The 15,468-nt window shown below is 48.2% G+C and overlaps 1 protein-coding gene across 1 annotated transcript in view; it reads right to left on the minus strand.

The window, feature by feature from the left end:
* The window catches only part of TBX15 (T-box transcription factor 15), a 125,215-nt gene that overhangs the window by 43,161 nt on the left and 66,586 nt on the right, over window positions 1–15,468 (minus strand). Inside the window, exons 3-5 of the mRNA XM_077345896.1 lie at window positions 7,560–7,661; window positions 4,973–5,144; window positions 3,058–3,225 (exon numbers count right to left, since the gene is read on the minus strand). Of these exons, the coding sequence (XP_077202011.1) occupies window positions 3,058–3,225; window positions 4,973–5,144; window positions 7,560–7,661 (442 nt within the window). The remainder of the gene's footprint in view (window positions 1–3,057; window positions 3,226–4,972; window positions 5,145–7,559; window positions 7,662–15,468) is intronic.

The following is a 15,468-nucleotide window of genomic DNA, read 5'->3' on the forward strand; positions in this document are numbered from 1 at the left end:
AGTTCATTTCTCAAATCAGAGAGCTGTAGGAAGCGACCCGCAAGTGTTGTGTGAAACCCTGGGGAGCAGTTATGATCTTCAGAATAATAAACACTAAAGATTCACCTATATATGACTTTCAGAAACCTGCCCTGCTTCCTGGAAGTTATTTTTTTTCCATCCACTCTTTCCGCAGGCCGTACGAAGGCTTGAATTTCCGCGTGAATGCCATAGAAATGCAAACATCCGTGTGGCCAATCTCCTCCTGTTCTTGATTTAAGCCTGTTTTTTAAACGCGCTGGAATCCGTGGCTGCACAATGTAGATCACCATGTGTGTGTGTTTTTTTCCACCAGTTGGGTTACACCACCTGTCTGTTCCTTTCAAGCTAATTTATGCTGTCATCTTGCTTTGCTCCGCTGGCTTAGAGCTAAGACCACCATGCTACTAAGATATTGTAATGGAACTTGGCTCGTTCCAATATTGTTCTTCCCTCACACAGCTACGATAAATTGCTGATACCTCCACGTTAGAGTGCTGTAATAGGCAATTGGAGCCAGAAATTGTTTCTGGGTTCAGGGGAAAGAGCAGTGGTCTTGAGACTACCAATTGGGAATCTCAGTAAAGTCATAAAACACCATCTGCTGGGCTGGGATCTCCTCTAAAGCTGCTTTCTAAAAGGAGCTGAAAGAACTGCACCAGCCTAGAGCTCAAGGTCTCCTCATTCCCTGACTTTCGTCAGAGAGGATAGCTCAAGCAACCCTGACATCATCAGGTTTTGGAAGCTAAGCAAGGCCAACTCTGGCTATTATTTGGATGGAAGACCTCCAAAGATTTGGGTGGTAGTTCCACCAATGAACACTAGGGGTCAGATGCAGAGGTAGGCAATGGCAAACTACCTCCAAATGTCCCCTTGCTTGGCTGCCAGACAATCTTTGGACCTCCTGGTTAGACCACACATGCCACATGATAAATAAACACTCTCTGAGAGGACCAGTAGGATGGTGGGGTCACTTGGCAGTGGAGAGACCTCTTTGTTAGCACAGGACTTTAGGTCCTCCTCATCCTGTCACATGACTTCCTGTCACAAGCTTCAGCTCAGCGGCATCACACTGCCCCCTGGAGATTCCGGTGGGCTCCTGGTCTGAAAACACCGAAGGCCCAGCTTTGGTGTCAAGTTCCTGTGTAATGCTCTTGCCGTGTAATGCTTTTTGGGCTAGCTTCGCATGTCTTGACATGTTTTATGCCTTGACTGGAAGATGTCACCTCTGACCTGTCTCTATCCTAAATTAGGCAGTGCTTTCTCACACCTCTATTGCAGGCGTTTCTCATCTCCACTTGTGGGACTGATCGATGCTCTTAGGAATGCCACGTAGTGTCTGGGAGTTCATGCACACTTTTGAGGTTGGGAAAACTGGCCTAGGAAAAAGAATGACTTGGTACACAAAGAGGGTGCCGATGTTTGAATTGGGGGGGGGGCACGAGGGACATAAAAGCAAGCGTGTAGCTTGGTGTTTCAGTTTTGGGAAGGAATAGCCTTGCCCTCTGTTCACGTGCTTTCTACAACAAAGAGATTCTTTTTTTTCTACAACGAGTCTGTCTATTGAGTCCTCAACAGGTCCTCTGGTTGGAGAAATTCTTGGAGATCTGGGGGTGGAGCCTAGAGAAGGTAAAGACTGAGGACCCCAGCAAGGCTGATGCCATAGACCAGGTGTGGCCAAGCTGGAGCTCTCCGGATGTCCATGGACTACAATTACCTTGAGCCCTTGCCTGCAGGAGCTTGTGATAACTGTAGTCCATGGACATCTGGGGAACCACAATTTGGCCACCCTTGGACCAGGGGAGCCTAAGGTATACCTCACAACATGGCTCTTTTGTTTGTATTCCATCTCTGAATCTGCGGGGTGTCTTGGAACCTCTGACTACTTTGGGAATATCTAAATGCAGCCAATGTACAAACTGGCCTTAACCGGAGACAATTGGGGAAGGACTATGTTGTTGGTCATGGCCTCATCCCCCAATCCAAAACACCTTATATGGCTTCCATTGACTCTTGGATCTGTTGGAATATGCAAGATCTGCAGTATTCATAACTGAGCCAAAAACGAAATCAAAAGCCAAAATAATGAGTCTCTCATCCACTTGTACCCAATATACCTAATGAGTGGATGAGAGACTCATTATTTTGGCCTTTTGATTTCATTTTTGGCTTATCTATACATTGGGAAATCAACAGTGCAGTTTCTTTGCATTGTATACATAACTGAGCAGAATATAAAGGGCATCCTGCAACGGGCATTGGAGAAGATGTATATTTAGCACAGAAAGGATAGGAACTTTCTGATGATTTCCAAACCATCTCATCTAGTTTTTTTATTGACTCAACAGGAGACTTCCTGTTTTCTGAACACACTTCCTCCCTGCTTGCCTCCAGAACGGCAGTTGAACGGAACAATGACTGCAGCTAGCTGGTTAGTTAGATCGATTTCTCTCTGTCTCTCTGTCTCTCTGTCTCTCTGTCTCTCTAAATATAGCTATTCCTCTGCTTAAATAAAACTTTTTTTTTCTTTAAGCAGCCTGGAGCCCAGCTCTCTCTGCACAGTCAAACTCTCCCAACAGGCTCTAGCTTTTCTCATGGGGGAGCATAAAAAAGCGGAATCCTGTACTCACAATCTGACATGATCTGACCCTCCCTGACCAACCCAGGGCTTTACCACTTCATTTCACCGTATGGGGAGACCGAGCTTCCATATAATGATGTCTTCAGAGAGCGTACAATGCTGCATTCCTCAAATAATGCAATATTACTCCGTGGATTAGGAGTAAAATCTTGGCAGCCAATGACTCCCAGATCAAGTGTGCAGGACTGCTTTGGACAGCCAATCTCCCACCTGCTTTTCCCGGAAAAGGAATGTAATCTCCCCCCCCCAGCCCCCACCCGCAGCTCATTTGTACAGCTGTTGGGGCTGTTGAACACAATTCATGGAGGGTACTCCTATCAGGGGAACAAGGCAGGACTGCACCCTTGAGATGAAAAAGCAGGCGGGGTTGACGGGGATTCTGTTTCCAGGGGGGTTACCTGCTGGTTTTGATAGGCCGTGACCGTGGTGAAGACGGTCTCCGGGAAGTTGAAGGTTTTCACCCCGTCGCCAGCAGGGACCGGCTTTGTAGGGGAGAGGTCGCTGCTGCAGTCCTTGCGGATCACGTGGATGCGCGGTTGGTACTTGTGCATCGAGTGCAGGATTATCTTTTGGAGCGAGGCGGAGAACAACGAAACCACAGAAAGGGAGAATTATCGGAATTGCACCTCCTCTTGGCAGCTTTATAAATTATTTGTTCGTTTGCTTATTGTTTAGACTTATTACCCGCCACTCTCATAACTGGCTTGTGGCGGGTTACAATTTTTTATTTATTATTTATTATTTAAATTTATACACCGCTGTTCCCGATTGGGCTCACAGCGGTTCACATAATAATAAAAGAATAAAAAAGCACTATAAACCCCATGAAAACTGTGAGAGACAAGTCCGTTAAAACCCCATTAAAGCCCCACTAAAACATATCCAGACATTCGTCAATACAGACTCCGAAAACAATAAAACCATGGAGATCAATAGCCCACCATACTCTCAAAATCTAATATAGGAGTGAGAGGAGGGAGCACAGATCACATGGCAGGTGCTTAGGCTCTTAACACTTACGGAGGCTTACGGAGGGTTGCTGAACACCCTAAATGGGTTATGCTCGGAGGAAGTGGGGGAGCTGCCCCAGTGTCATGTCCCCAGGGCTTGAAGCAAGAGACCGTTCAGAAGGAGGATTACAGTTTACACCAGGTGTAGTCAAACTGCGGCCCTCCAGATGTCCATGGACTACAATTCCCAGGAGCCCCTGCCAGCATTCGCTGGCAGGGGCTCGTGGGAATTATAGTCCATGGACATCTGGAGGGCCCCAGTTTGACTACCCCTGGTTTACAACAACAGTTCTCCAAGTGGGGCCTGGGACCCAACAGGGGGTCGCAGTTCTCTCACAGTTACATTGTGAGGTCAGGGGAGAAGAGGAAGAGGAACAGGGGCCTTGAAGCCAAAATTAGGTTTTCCTCTGAGTAATCTATGAAATGGACATAATGCTATCCGTCACTCAGTTAGGCGGTTTATGAATGCTGAACGTGAAAATAAAGTGCAGACTGATTCCACGGGAACTGATGTGAGAATCTTCTATTTTATAGGAAATTTACGTATTTTATTTGGGATGTGGGGTGGGGGAAGCGTGTGGAGTTACATGGCAAGTGAGTTCTGAAAAGCAGAACAAGTTCAGAAACAGGCCCTGCCGGCTTCCAGTATTAAAGGTTGGCAGTTCCCTGGTGGGGGCAGGGGATCCCATGGTCTAAGTAAGTAAGTAAGTAAGTAAGTAAGTAAGTAAGTAAGTAAAAAAAGGTAAAGGTATCCCCTGTGCAAGCACCGAGTCATTTCTGACCCTTGGGGTGATGCCCTCCAGCGTTTTCATGGCAGACTCAATAAAGGGTGGTTTGCCAGTGCCTTCCCCAGTCATTACCGTTTTACCCCCCAGCAGGAAGCTGGGTACTCATTTTACCGACCTCAGAAGGATGGAAGGCTGAGTCAACCTTGAGCCGGCTGCTGGGATCGAACTCCCAGCCTCATGGGCAGAGCTTTCAGACTGCATGTCTGCTGCCTTACCACTCTGCGCCACAAGAGGCTCTAAGTAAGTAAGTAATGATAATAATAATAATAATAATAATAATAATAATAATAAGTAGTAGTAGTAGTAGTAGTAGTAGTAGTAGTAGTAGTAGTAGTAGTAGTGGTAGTGGTGGTGGTGGTGGTAGTGGTAGTAGTAGTGATGGGGGTGGGGGTGGTGGGGGTGGGGGTGGTGGTAGTAGTAGTAGTAGTAGTAGTAGTAGTAGTAGTAATAGTAAAGTTTACAGTGTGTAAGCAAAGGGTTTGTCTGGAAACAAAATGCACTTTCCCCTGACTTACGTGGCCTTGGTCGTCCAGTTCATTGTTGGTCAGTTTGAGCTTATCAAAACTGACAACCTGCCTCATCCAGGTATCTCCAGAGGCCAACGAGTCGGGGTGGATGTAAACCCTGGGAGGGACAGGGGAGTCCGCATTGCCCGCAACCATCCACTTGGAACTGTGGTACACGTACCTGAATGGGACAAAGGAAAGGGGGAGATTTCTTTAATTGGGGTGGGAGGAACCACCTGTAAAATCTTTCTCCTTCAGAGATTTTTTTCTGCGCTTACCGACGAGCATTCGGTCTCAGAGATTATGTGCACAGGAAGGAAACTCTGGTCTTCATCTTAAATGGAAACCAGATGATACCTGGAACTACTTCCTTATTTTTGCATCTCTCCATTAATCCTCTTTTCCAATTACTGCCTGGAGAAAACTTTGCGCACAGGGCACACTAATTGGTTAACCCCCCTAATCCACAGATGAAAGCTTTTAGATCTACCAGGGAATCGTTCATTGCTTGCAGGTGCCTCCTCCGACTCGGGCCGCACCTGCAAAGGCCGTCGGCTTCTCCGCCTGAGCTTCGGCAGCCTGCGTTTCCATCTCTAAAAATCCTTCTCTTCCTTCCTCCATGTGTGCTGCTATGTCGTGGTGATGTTTGCTGCAACTTTAAGATGATTTCTGAGATGACTGAGCTGAGAGCTGAGCTGAGCTGAACTAAGCAGAGGCGCACATCCCTAGATCCGCTTCTCCAAGAAAGATCTGGAATGAGTCCCCACCGGAGTTCCCTTGAATGGGGTTGAAGTGATGCATAGAGATGGGTGTTGGACTAGATGATCCATGAGGTCCCTTCCAACGCTATGATTCTATGATGTTTTAAAGAGTATACTGGTTTTTAAATGATTTGATTGCCGTAACTTATGCTGTTACCCACCCTAAACTATCTAGGAAGGGCGGGATACAAAAATAAAGATTGCTATAATTAGGACAAAACATAGGAAAAAAAGAATTATGGAAGCTGCTTTAGGTCAACGCTGGAGAGAAAGGCAGCCCAGGCAAGCATCAGATCTCGGAAGCTAAGCAGGGTCGGCCCTGTCTGCCACTTGGAAGGGTGACCGAGGAATACCAGGGATGTGATGCAGGGGCAGGCAATGGACAACCACCTCTGAACATCTCCTCCCTCACAACCAGACAATCTTAGGATCTCCTGGCTATATTACACACGTGTCATATGACAAAGAAAGAAAGAATATGAAGGAAAGAAGCAAATAAATCAATAAGTTACTCAGTGGTTTGGCTGCAGGCTCCTCCTCCACCTGAGGCTACAAGTAGTTGAGCTGCAAGCCCAGTACTTTCTGCCATCTGCTCACCCATCCTGAGAATCTTAGACTCATAGAGTGGGACGGGACCTCCAGAGTCATCTAGCCCAACCCCCCGTCCCCCGGCACAATGCAGGAAACTCACAACTACCTGCCCACACACATGCCTGGACAATGCTGTCATTCTTTCTCAACATTACCTGACCACCTATTATATTTCTTAAAGGGCCATCCTAAACAGAGTTACATCATTCTGAATCTGTTGAAGCCAATGGGCTCAGGAGTGTGTCACTCACTTTAGGGTGGCCCCGGGACTCCTTTAAGAAATGCAAGCAAAACTGGTCATCCTCATGGCTCTGTTAACTTCCAGCAGATGCATCCTTCTCACTCCCACCTCTATTAAACGGGGATGTCTTTGGCCTTTAGGATCATGGATCACTACTCTTCCCACTGCCTGAGCCCAGCGGAAAATTCCCCACCTCCATCCTCACTTTGCTGCCTTCAAGGAGAGGGAGAAAAAATGACCCCCATTGTGATCCTCTAGGGCTGGGGTAGTCAACCTGTGGTCCTCCAGATGTCCATGGACTACAATTCCCATGGGCCCCTGCCAGCGTTTGCTGGCAGGGGCTCAAGGGAATTGAAGTCCATGGACATCTGGAGGACCACAGGTTGACTACCCCTGCTCTAGGGCAACCTTTTCCAAACTTTTGACCATGGAGGAGTCCCTGAAATGATTTTTCAAGCTTCGAGGAGCCCCGGAAGTGATGTCAGCTGGCCACGCCTCCCGGCCACACCCCCAGGAAGTGACAGGTCATTGGGAGTGACATCACTATCTGTGTTAACGGGCAGACTCAAGGAGAACTAGTAGGGGAGAAACAGGAGGTAGTTTAGGCCGGGAGAAAGCATGTAGGCTCCACACAAACCCCATGTGCAGAAATCATAATAGAACTCACGTTTGGGAGGTAAAGCAATGGAAATTGCTGGTTCCCTATCTTGTGGATGAGTTCATTAAGGCAGGGAGGGAAAGGCTGCGAACCCCTGGCTGGGATTCCCTGCTCTAGGATTTCCCCCCCACTCTCCATGGTCTTTACCGTAGAGACAAAAGGAAATTGCTAAAGTGTCACTCAGAAATGACATTACTGCCCCCAGGGCTCCTGGCATCTGCCTAGGCAGTGCTGGGAACTCTATGGATCACCGAAAGCCCCTTGCCCATTGACCTGGGAAATACAGCTCCTGGCCCACTTTGCTGCGAATGAAGTTCCCTCCGCAAGTCCTCCCGGAGTCCTCACCTGTATCTCTTGTTATCCACAGGCACGATGTCCATGGCAATGTAGTACTGCTGCTGAGGGTCCAACCCTGTAATCTTTACTCTCATGGCAGGGAACATTCTCCTACAACAATTGAAAAGAGGACAATGGTTAGCTCGAGAGGGACTGCTTTGCTAAGGTGGGGAAATATTGGAATGTCTCAGAAGGAACGGCAGTGAATTCAGAGGAGCAGTTGGCTCTTGTACCCTAAAACGTCTCAAAGCGGCTTAGCGTTGCCTTTCTCTTCCTTTCCCCCCAACAAGCCCCCTGTGAGGTAGTGCGGCTGAGAGAATTGGGACTGGGTCAGGGTCACCCAGCAGGCCTCATGGGTCTCAAACCGGCTTTCGGTCAGCTGCCTTTCCTCTCCCCACAACAGGCAGCCTGAGAGATAATGGGGCTGAGAGAGATCTGAGAGAACAGTGACTGGCCTAAGGTCACCCAGCAGGCCTCATGCAACTCAAGGCAGATGTCAATTGCCTTCCCCTCCTCTCCCCACAACTGGCAGGCACCCTGTGAGGTAGGTGAGGCGTCAGAGAGTTCTAGGAGAACTGTGACTGTCACAAGGACACCCAGCAGGCCTCGTGTGTCTCAAATCGCCATCCCTTCCTCTCCTCTCAACAGACACCTTGTGAGGCGATGCAGCTGAGAGAGCTCTGAGAGAACAGAGACCTCTCCCAAGCTCATTTATTCCATGCTTGGGTTTCCTGAGTGGGTGGGAGTTAATTAATTTTTGTACATGTATTTTTAAATTTGTTAAATGTTTATTGGGGGATATAAGCATATAAAGGTAAAGGTATCCCCTGTGCAAGCACCGGATCATGTCTGACCCTTGGGGTGACGCCCTCTAGCGTTTTCATGGCAGACTCAATACAGGGTGGTTTGCCAGTGCCTTCCCCAGTCATTACCGTTTACTCCCCAGCAAGCAAGCTGGGTACTCATTTTACTGACCTTGGAAGGATGGAAGGTTGAGTCGACCTTGAGCCGGCTGCTGGGATCTAACTCCCAGCCTCATGGTCAGAGCTTCAGACAGCATGTCGGCTGCCTTACCAGCCTGCGCCACAAGAGGCCCTATGAGCATATATGGTCATGTAAAACAGTGGTCCCCAACCTGCGGGCCGCGGCCCAGTGCCAGGCCGCAAAGGCCATGGCGCCAGGCCGCAGCTCCCTATCCCCGCCCCCCCGCAGTAAAAAACTTCCCAGGCCGCAAGCTTGCGGCCCGGGAAGCTTCTTACTGCGGGAGGGCGGGGAGAGGAAATCAGGGCTGCGCCCGCGCATCACGCATGCGCGGGCCATGCCTGCACATCGCACCCACTCGGGCCAAGTTCGCATGCGCGAATGCGCCATGCTCGGCCGAAATCACGCGTGCACTGCATTTTTGCGCATGCACGCACGCGCGAAAGTGCCGCACATGAGCGATTTCGGCTGCGCACGACGCATTTGTGCATACACGATGCGTGGGCGCGGCCCGTGCATGTGCGATGCGTGGGCGCGGCCCACTGCCCTGCCGGTCCCCAGCCTCAGAAAGGTTGGGGACCACTGATGTAAAAAACAACCCTAACCAAAATGGCCAATGATTGGCCTGGAGAGGGTGGGAAGAGGCGGGGCCCTGGGTGGGCATGTTCACAGCTCTACTTCCCCACCATATTCTGCACGATTGTACCACTTTGGGGGTTCCTCAAAGCCTGAAGAATGTTTCAGTGGTTCCTCAATGGTAAAAAAGTTGAGAAAGGCCTTAGATCATCATCGGTTTAAGATTTGGGGGGGGGATTTTTTTCGACAGTCTCTACTCTGGGCATAGCTTCGCTTCCCCCCCCCCCCATCCCCTCCTTACATCCATTCTTTTAAAACATATGTTGGAAAAAAACGTATTTGATTTTGTGGATTGAGGGGAGGGGAAAATTGCACCACTGATATCTTGAGGTGGACAACAGACATGTTGACTTTCGGAAGCTCATTCTACAAAAATCCGGTCGGTCAAGCCCATTCTACAAAAATCTGGTTGGTCTCGAACAGGCCCCTGGACTCAAATCTTGCACATTGACTTTCGAAAGCTCATTCTACAAAAATCCGGTCTTTCTCGAAGAGGCTCCTGGACTCAAATCTTGCTCGTCTGTCTGCTTCAGCTCAACACAGCTATTCTCTGAAACCTCTCTAGGGATTTCTTCCTAAAGTCCCGGCCTTGCCGGTTTGCCTCCCTGCCCGACTCTCAAAGCCAAGAGCATTTGCTTGCGCTAACTGGATCACATGGACATGTTCTCGCATTACCACCTGGGAAATCCGGGAAGTTTTGTTAAGTTCTAAGCCCCACGAATGCTGCCAATGGAGGAAGGCACAACAACTGCGGGAGAACAAAGACTACGCGAATATTCATAGCGGATTGTCAGCACGCATGATCCGCCCAAGGAGGGGAGCGGAAATAATCCGAGCGAACCGGTCGGTCACTTGCAAGCGTGCATCCACTGTGGCTCCTTCGCCAGCTGCTCTGCTGAACAGCAGTAGCGTGCAGCAACAGAAGGGAGCAGATGACCTCAACGACTTTCGGGTTGCCAGGTGCCACTGCACTCTCAGCAGGTGAGCTCCCCCCACACTGGCCCGGATCCAGAAGAGTGTCCAGTGTGCTGATGCCACCCAGAAGTGACATCAGCACATCAGAGATGTCGGGGCAATGCTCTGGTTTTTGGAGAAACTCTATGGTAAAAAAAAAATCAGCCTTAAACTGTAGAATTTTGCCCAAAACCCGGAGCATCATCAGCATGTCAGAACCTTCTTCCTGGTTCTGGTGTGGGGGGGGGGGGCGGTGTGCAGGGAGCAGGTCCTGTGTGTGTGTGTGTGTGTGTGTGTGTGTGTGTGTGAAGATCACCATGAAACTGGCTGTTTTGGGGCAATTTCTCCCACTTTCTGAAACTGTGAAAGAGGAGGGAGCAATGCCAAAGTGGGGGTCCCTTGCCCCCAGTGGGGATGTGGCATCCATCAAGGCCAGTTTGGTGCAGTGGTTAGGAGTGCGGGTTTCTAATCTGGCGAGCCGGGTTTGAATCTGTGCTTCCCCACATGCAGCCAGCTGGATGACCTTGGGCTCGCCACGGCACTGATAAAGCTGTTCTGACCGAGCAGTGATATCAGGGCTCTCTCAGCCTCACCCACCCCACAGGGTGTCTGTTGTGGGGAGAGGATGGGGAAGGCGACTGTAAGCTGCTTTGAGACTTCTTCGGGCAGAGAAAAGCGGCATCTAAGAACCAACTCTTCTTCCTCAGTAATATCAGGGCTCTCTCAGCCTCACCTCCCTCACATAGTGTCTGTTGTGAGGAGAGGAAAGGGAAGGCGATTGGAAGCCCCTTTGAAACTCCTTCAGGTAGGGAAAAGCGGCATATAAGAACCAACTCTTCTTCTTCTTCTTCTTCTTCTTCTTCTTCTTCTTCTTCTTCTTCTTCTTCTTCTTCTTCTTCTTCTTCTTCTTTCCTTGAATGCCTTGAGGGGGTCACTGTAAGTCAGCTGTGACATAAGGACACTTTCCATGACCAAAGTGTCTGGCCTAATTCATTTAGGAATCCACACAATAAACTTGCAAAATAGATCCCTTGTTTTTAGCCCGGAATTTCAAAAAATGGCCGGAAAGGGGATTGCCTACCAAGTTCATAGCTGAGCAGAAATCTAAACCGTGCTTCCTCTTTTACTTTCTGTCAAGTTCCCCTCTAGCTCATGCCATAGCGACATGAGCAATGTTAAACCAAAAAAGGAACAAAACCCAACCTTAACAGGTAGGAACTCAAAAGGTGAGCTGAACAATAAAAATAATGTAAAACGTGCAGAGTTAAAAACAGAATAAAAACATCTTAAAAACTATACCGAACTAACAACACATAGGATCAAATGCGTTTTGACCCTTCCGGGTCTTCCTCAGTGGTCAAAATTATAATAATACACTACATAGCACTCTCTATAATGTGTAGCTGAATGGTTGAGTGGGGACTGTAACTTATGGCTCCAACCAATATGTATAAATTAAATCCTTTTTGGAGACCAAGCTTTTTCTGAGAATACACTCTGAGTACAGAACTTAATGATAGCGAAGAGTGGTGACTTTAGGGACATAACATAGGAATTGGTCTCCAAAAAAGGATATAATTTATACATATTGGTTGGAGCCATAAGTTACAGTCCCCACTCAACCATTCAGCTACACATTATAGAGAGTGCTATATAGTGTATTATTATAATTTTGACCACTGAGGAAGACATGAGCAATGTCCCATGACCCTCTTGGGACAGCCAGCTGGCGCTCTCTCTCTCTCTCTCTCTCTCTCTCTCTCTCTCTCTCTCTCTCTCTCGTTCCTTGATTCTTGGGTCCTTGGCCATCGAGTTCTGAATATTATGGCTGTGCTTTCTTGCCTCTAGATGCCAGGCTGTAAACCCTTTGAAGATAACAGATGCATCCTGTGAGATCACGAATTGTGGGAACAAATGTGGTGGGGGGACATACCGGGCTCTATATCTGCTTCAATCTTGTCAACTTTAGCAATGAAGCGCCCAACGTCACCATTCATAGTCTCTTCAAATAATCTACTGAAGTTTTCCCTAAGACTCAGAGTTTGCCTTCTTGGGGAGAATCGCCATGGAACTCAACACTTTAGTTTTCACTTTTTTTTAGGTTTAGCAGCTCATTAGCTATACACCAAGAAAAAACATTTCAGAATTAAAAACAACAGCAAGCTTCCTGTTTATGACGTTACACTTCAAGGATATAGGTCTATTCCTCCACCCCACCCAGTCCCTCTCTTCCCCTAACTCCTTCTGACTTAGTCGTTTATCGCAGAACATCAATAGTTGAGAAGCAGTCCGCAATTTTAATTCTTTAAATCTTAATCATATCTAATCATGATGATGTATTATGTATTGTTTTATGAGCCAAAAATGTTTTCATATTCACTGATGTTCACCTCCCTGGGACAACTAGTCCAAGAGGGCGTTATACAAATCAAACCATAAATAAATAAGTAGGCATTATGATGATGAAGAAGGAGGAGGAGGAGAATGAGTTGTTTTTTTGTGTCTTGCTTTTCAACACCTGAAGGAGTCTCAAAGTGGCTTTCAGGCACCTTCCCTTCCTCTCCCCGCAACAGACACCCTGTGAGGTGGGTGGGGCTGAAAGATCTCTGAGAGAACTGCCGCAAATTCACTCAGTTGGCTGCCTGTGGAGAAGGAGTGGGGAATCAAACTCGGGTCTCCAGATTAGAGGGTGCTGCTGCTAGCCATTACACCATGCTGGCTCTCAATCCTAGTTCTAAGTAGATAGGACCTCCATGGTCCTATCTACTTACAACTAGGAGCAGGGAATCAAACTCAGCTCCCTGGATTAGAAGCTGCCGCTCTTAACCACTACAGCACGCTGGCTGCAAGAGCAGGAGTTCTGTGAGGTCTCCACCATTAAACAAATCCAATTGGCTGAATGATAAGTGAAAGTCGGTCAAGAGAAAAGATGGTGTGGGACAGAACCAGGCCAAGAGATGCAACCTTTGGCTAAACCAAGGGGAGTATTGTTGAAACGGCTCCCGAGAAAGCACAAGAGCTCAATCCCCACAAGGACTCTTTGTGATCTACACTGGGCAGCTGCATTTGCTTCTATTTCTTTCTGTTTGGGTCAGATTCTGACACAATTGACCACAAATGGTCTTCCTTCTGTGGCTCTGAGTGGGTTGGGGGTGAAAGGAGCTGATGGTGGGATGTAAAGGCATTGGATGGGAAGATACCGATACCTCCTTTACTTTACAAACCAGCTCAGAACAGCAAGGGGAATGAAAAACAAAACATTGGTGGAATATTTGTGATCTACTGCTCCACCTAGCTGTTACTGCCTCCATTTCATCACAGAGTCCAGAGGCACCTTTCAGACCAACGGAAAATTCAAGGGATAAGCTTTCGGGTGCAAGTACATTTCTTCAGATTCGAGAAGCCTGCTTGCACACGGACACGGACGCCTTGAACTAAATTTTTTCATTCTTAGAGGTGTCCCTGGACTCAAGCTTTGTTCGGCTGCTGCAGACCAGCATGGCTCCCAGCCTGAATCCATTTCATCTCTTTCAAACTGGGGCTCTTTTCTACTGAAGGGCTATCTGTTGGCGACTGCATCTCATTTTCTTCGTAAGCATGTCTGTGGGAGCAACGGGAAAGGCATTCTAATGCTATTGTGGCCCCGGTTAGTTAAAAACAACAGCATTAACAGCATCTGGGGGCTAAATTCCACAGAGAGAGAGAGAGAGAGAGAGAGAGAGAGAGAGAGAGAGAGAGAGAGAGAGAGAGAGAGAGAGAGAGAGAGAGAGAGAGAGAGAGAGAGAGAGAGAGATGGTCTATTCAATAAGGCTAGTTTCAGAGCTGAAAGCCCAACTTTCAAAGCAAAATCAGAGTCCAGTAGCAACAGAATCACAGAATCATAGAGTTGGAAGGGGCCATACAGCCCATCTAGTCCAACCCCCTGCTCAATACAGGATTAGCCCTAAGCATCCTAAAGCATCCAAGAAAAGTGTGTATCCAACCTTTGCTTGAAGACTGCCAGTGAGGGGGAGCTCACCACCTCCTTAGGCAGCCTATTCCACTGCTGAACTACTCTGACTGTGAACAATTTTTTCCTGATATCTAGCCTATATCGATGTACTTGTAGTATAAACCCATTACTGCGTGTCCTTTCCTCTGCAGCCAACAGAAACAGCATCCTGCCCTCCTCCAAGTGACAGCCTTTCAAATACTTAAAGAGGGCTATCATGTCCCCTCTCAACCTCCTTTTCTCCAGGCTGAACATTCCCAAGTCCCTCAACCTATCTTCATAGGGCTTGGTCCCTTGGCCCCAGATCATCCTTGTCACTCTCCTTTGTACCCTTTCAATTTTATCTACGTCCTTCTTGAAGTGAGGCCTCCAGAACTTCACACAGTCCAGGTGTGGTCTGACCAGTGCCGTATACAATGGGTATATGACATCTTGTGATTTTGATGTGATGCCCCTTTTGATACAGCCCAAAATGGCATTCGCTGTTTTTACTGCTGCATCATACTGCCTGCTCATGTTTAGCCTACAATCCACAAGTACCCCAAGGTCTCGTTCACACACAGTGCTACCTAGAAGCGTATCCCCCATCCAGTAGGCATGCTTTTCATTTTTCTGACCCAGATGCAGAACTTTACACTTATCTTTATTAAATTGCATCTTGTTCTCATTTGCCCATTTTTCCATTGTGTTCAGATCTCGTTGAACTCTGTCTCTCTCTTCCGGAGTATTTGCCAGTCCTCCCAATTTGGTGTCATCTGCAAACTTGATGAGTAGTCCCTCTACCCTCTCATCTAGATTAGTGGTCTCCAACACTTTTATCACTGGGGACCAGTCAACGCTTGACAATTTTATTGAGGCCCGGGGGGGAGGGGGGATAGTCTTTTGCCGAGGGATGTCACCGCCGCCTGAGCCCCTGCTCCACTTGCTTTACTGCCAGCGCCCCTGACTTCCCGCCGCCCACTGGGGGGCATTGACAGTAGCAGCTGCACAGTGCCAAGCCGAGGGGCAGCCCCAGCCATGGCGGCCTCTGGAGAACACCAAAGGTGAGCCGGAAGCAGAGTGGCAGGGCAGCCCCTGAGGCAGCAGCCGGGGAGGAGGACGAGGAGAAGCCGTGGCCCGGTACCAACTGATCCATGGGCCGGTCCCTGTCTCCAGACCGGGGGTTGGGAACCACTGATCTAGATCATTAATAAATATGTTTATTCACCTCCCACCAGTCTGATGAAACACAACCTTTAAGACCAGATAAGATTTATTCAAAGTGTGAGCTTTCGAGTGCAAGCACTCTCCCTCACAACTCCCTAAATCTTTGTTGGTCTTAAAGGTGCTACTGGACTCTGTGCTACTAGCCCCTCA

This window comes from Paroedura picta, chromosome 7 (assembly GCF_049243985.1).
Source record: "Paroedura picta isolate Pp20150507F chromosome 7, Ppicta_v3.0, whole genome shotgun sequence".
NCBI lineage: Eukaryota > Metazoa > Chordata > Lepidosauria > Squamata > Gekkonidae > Paroedura > Paroedura picta.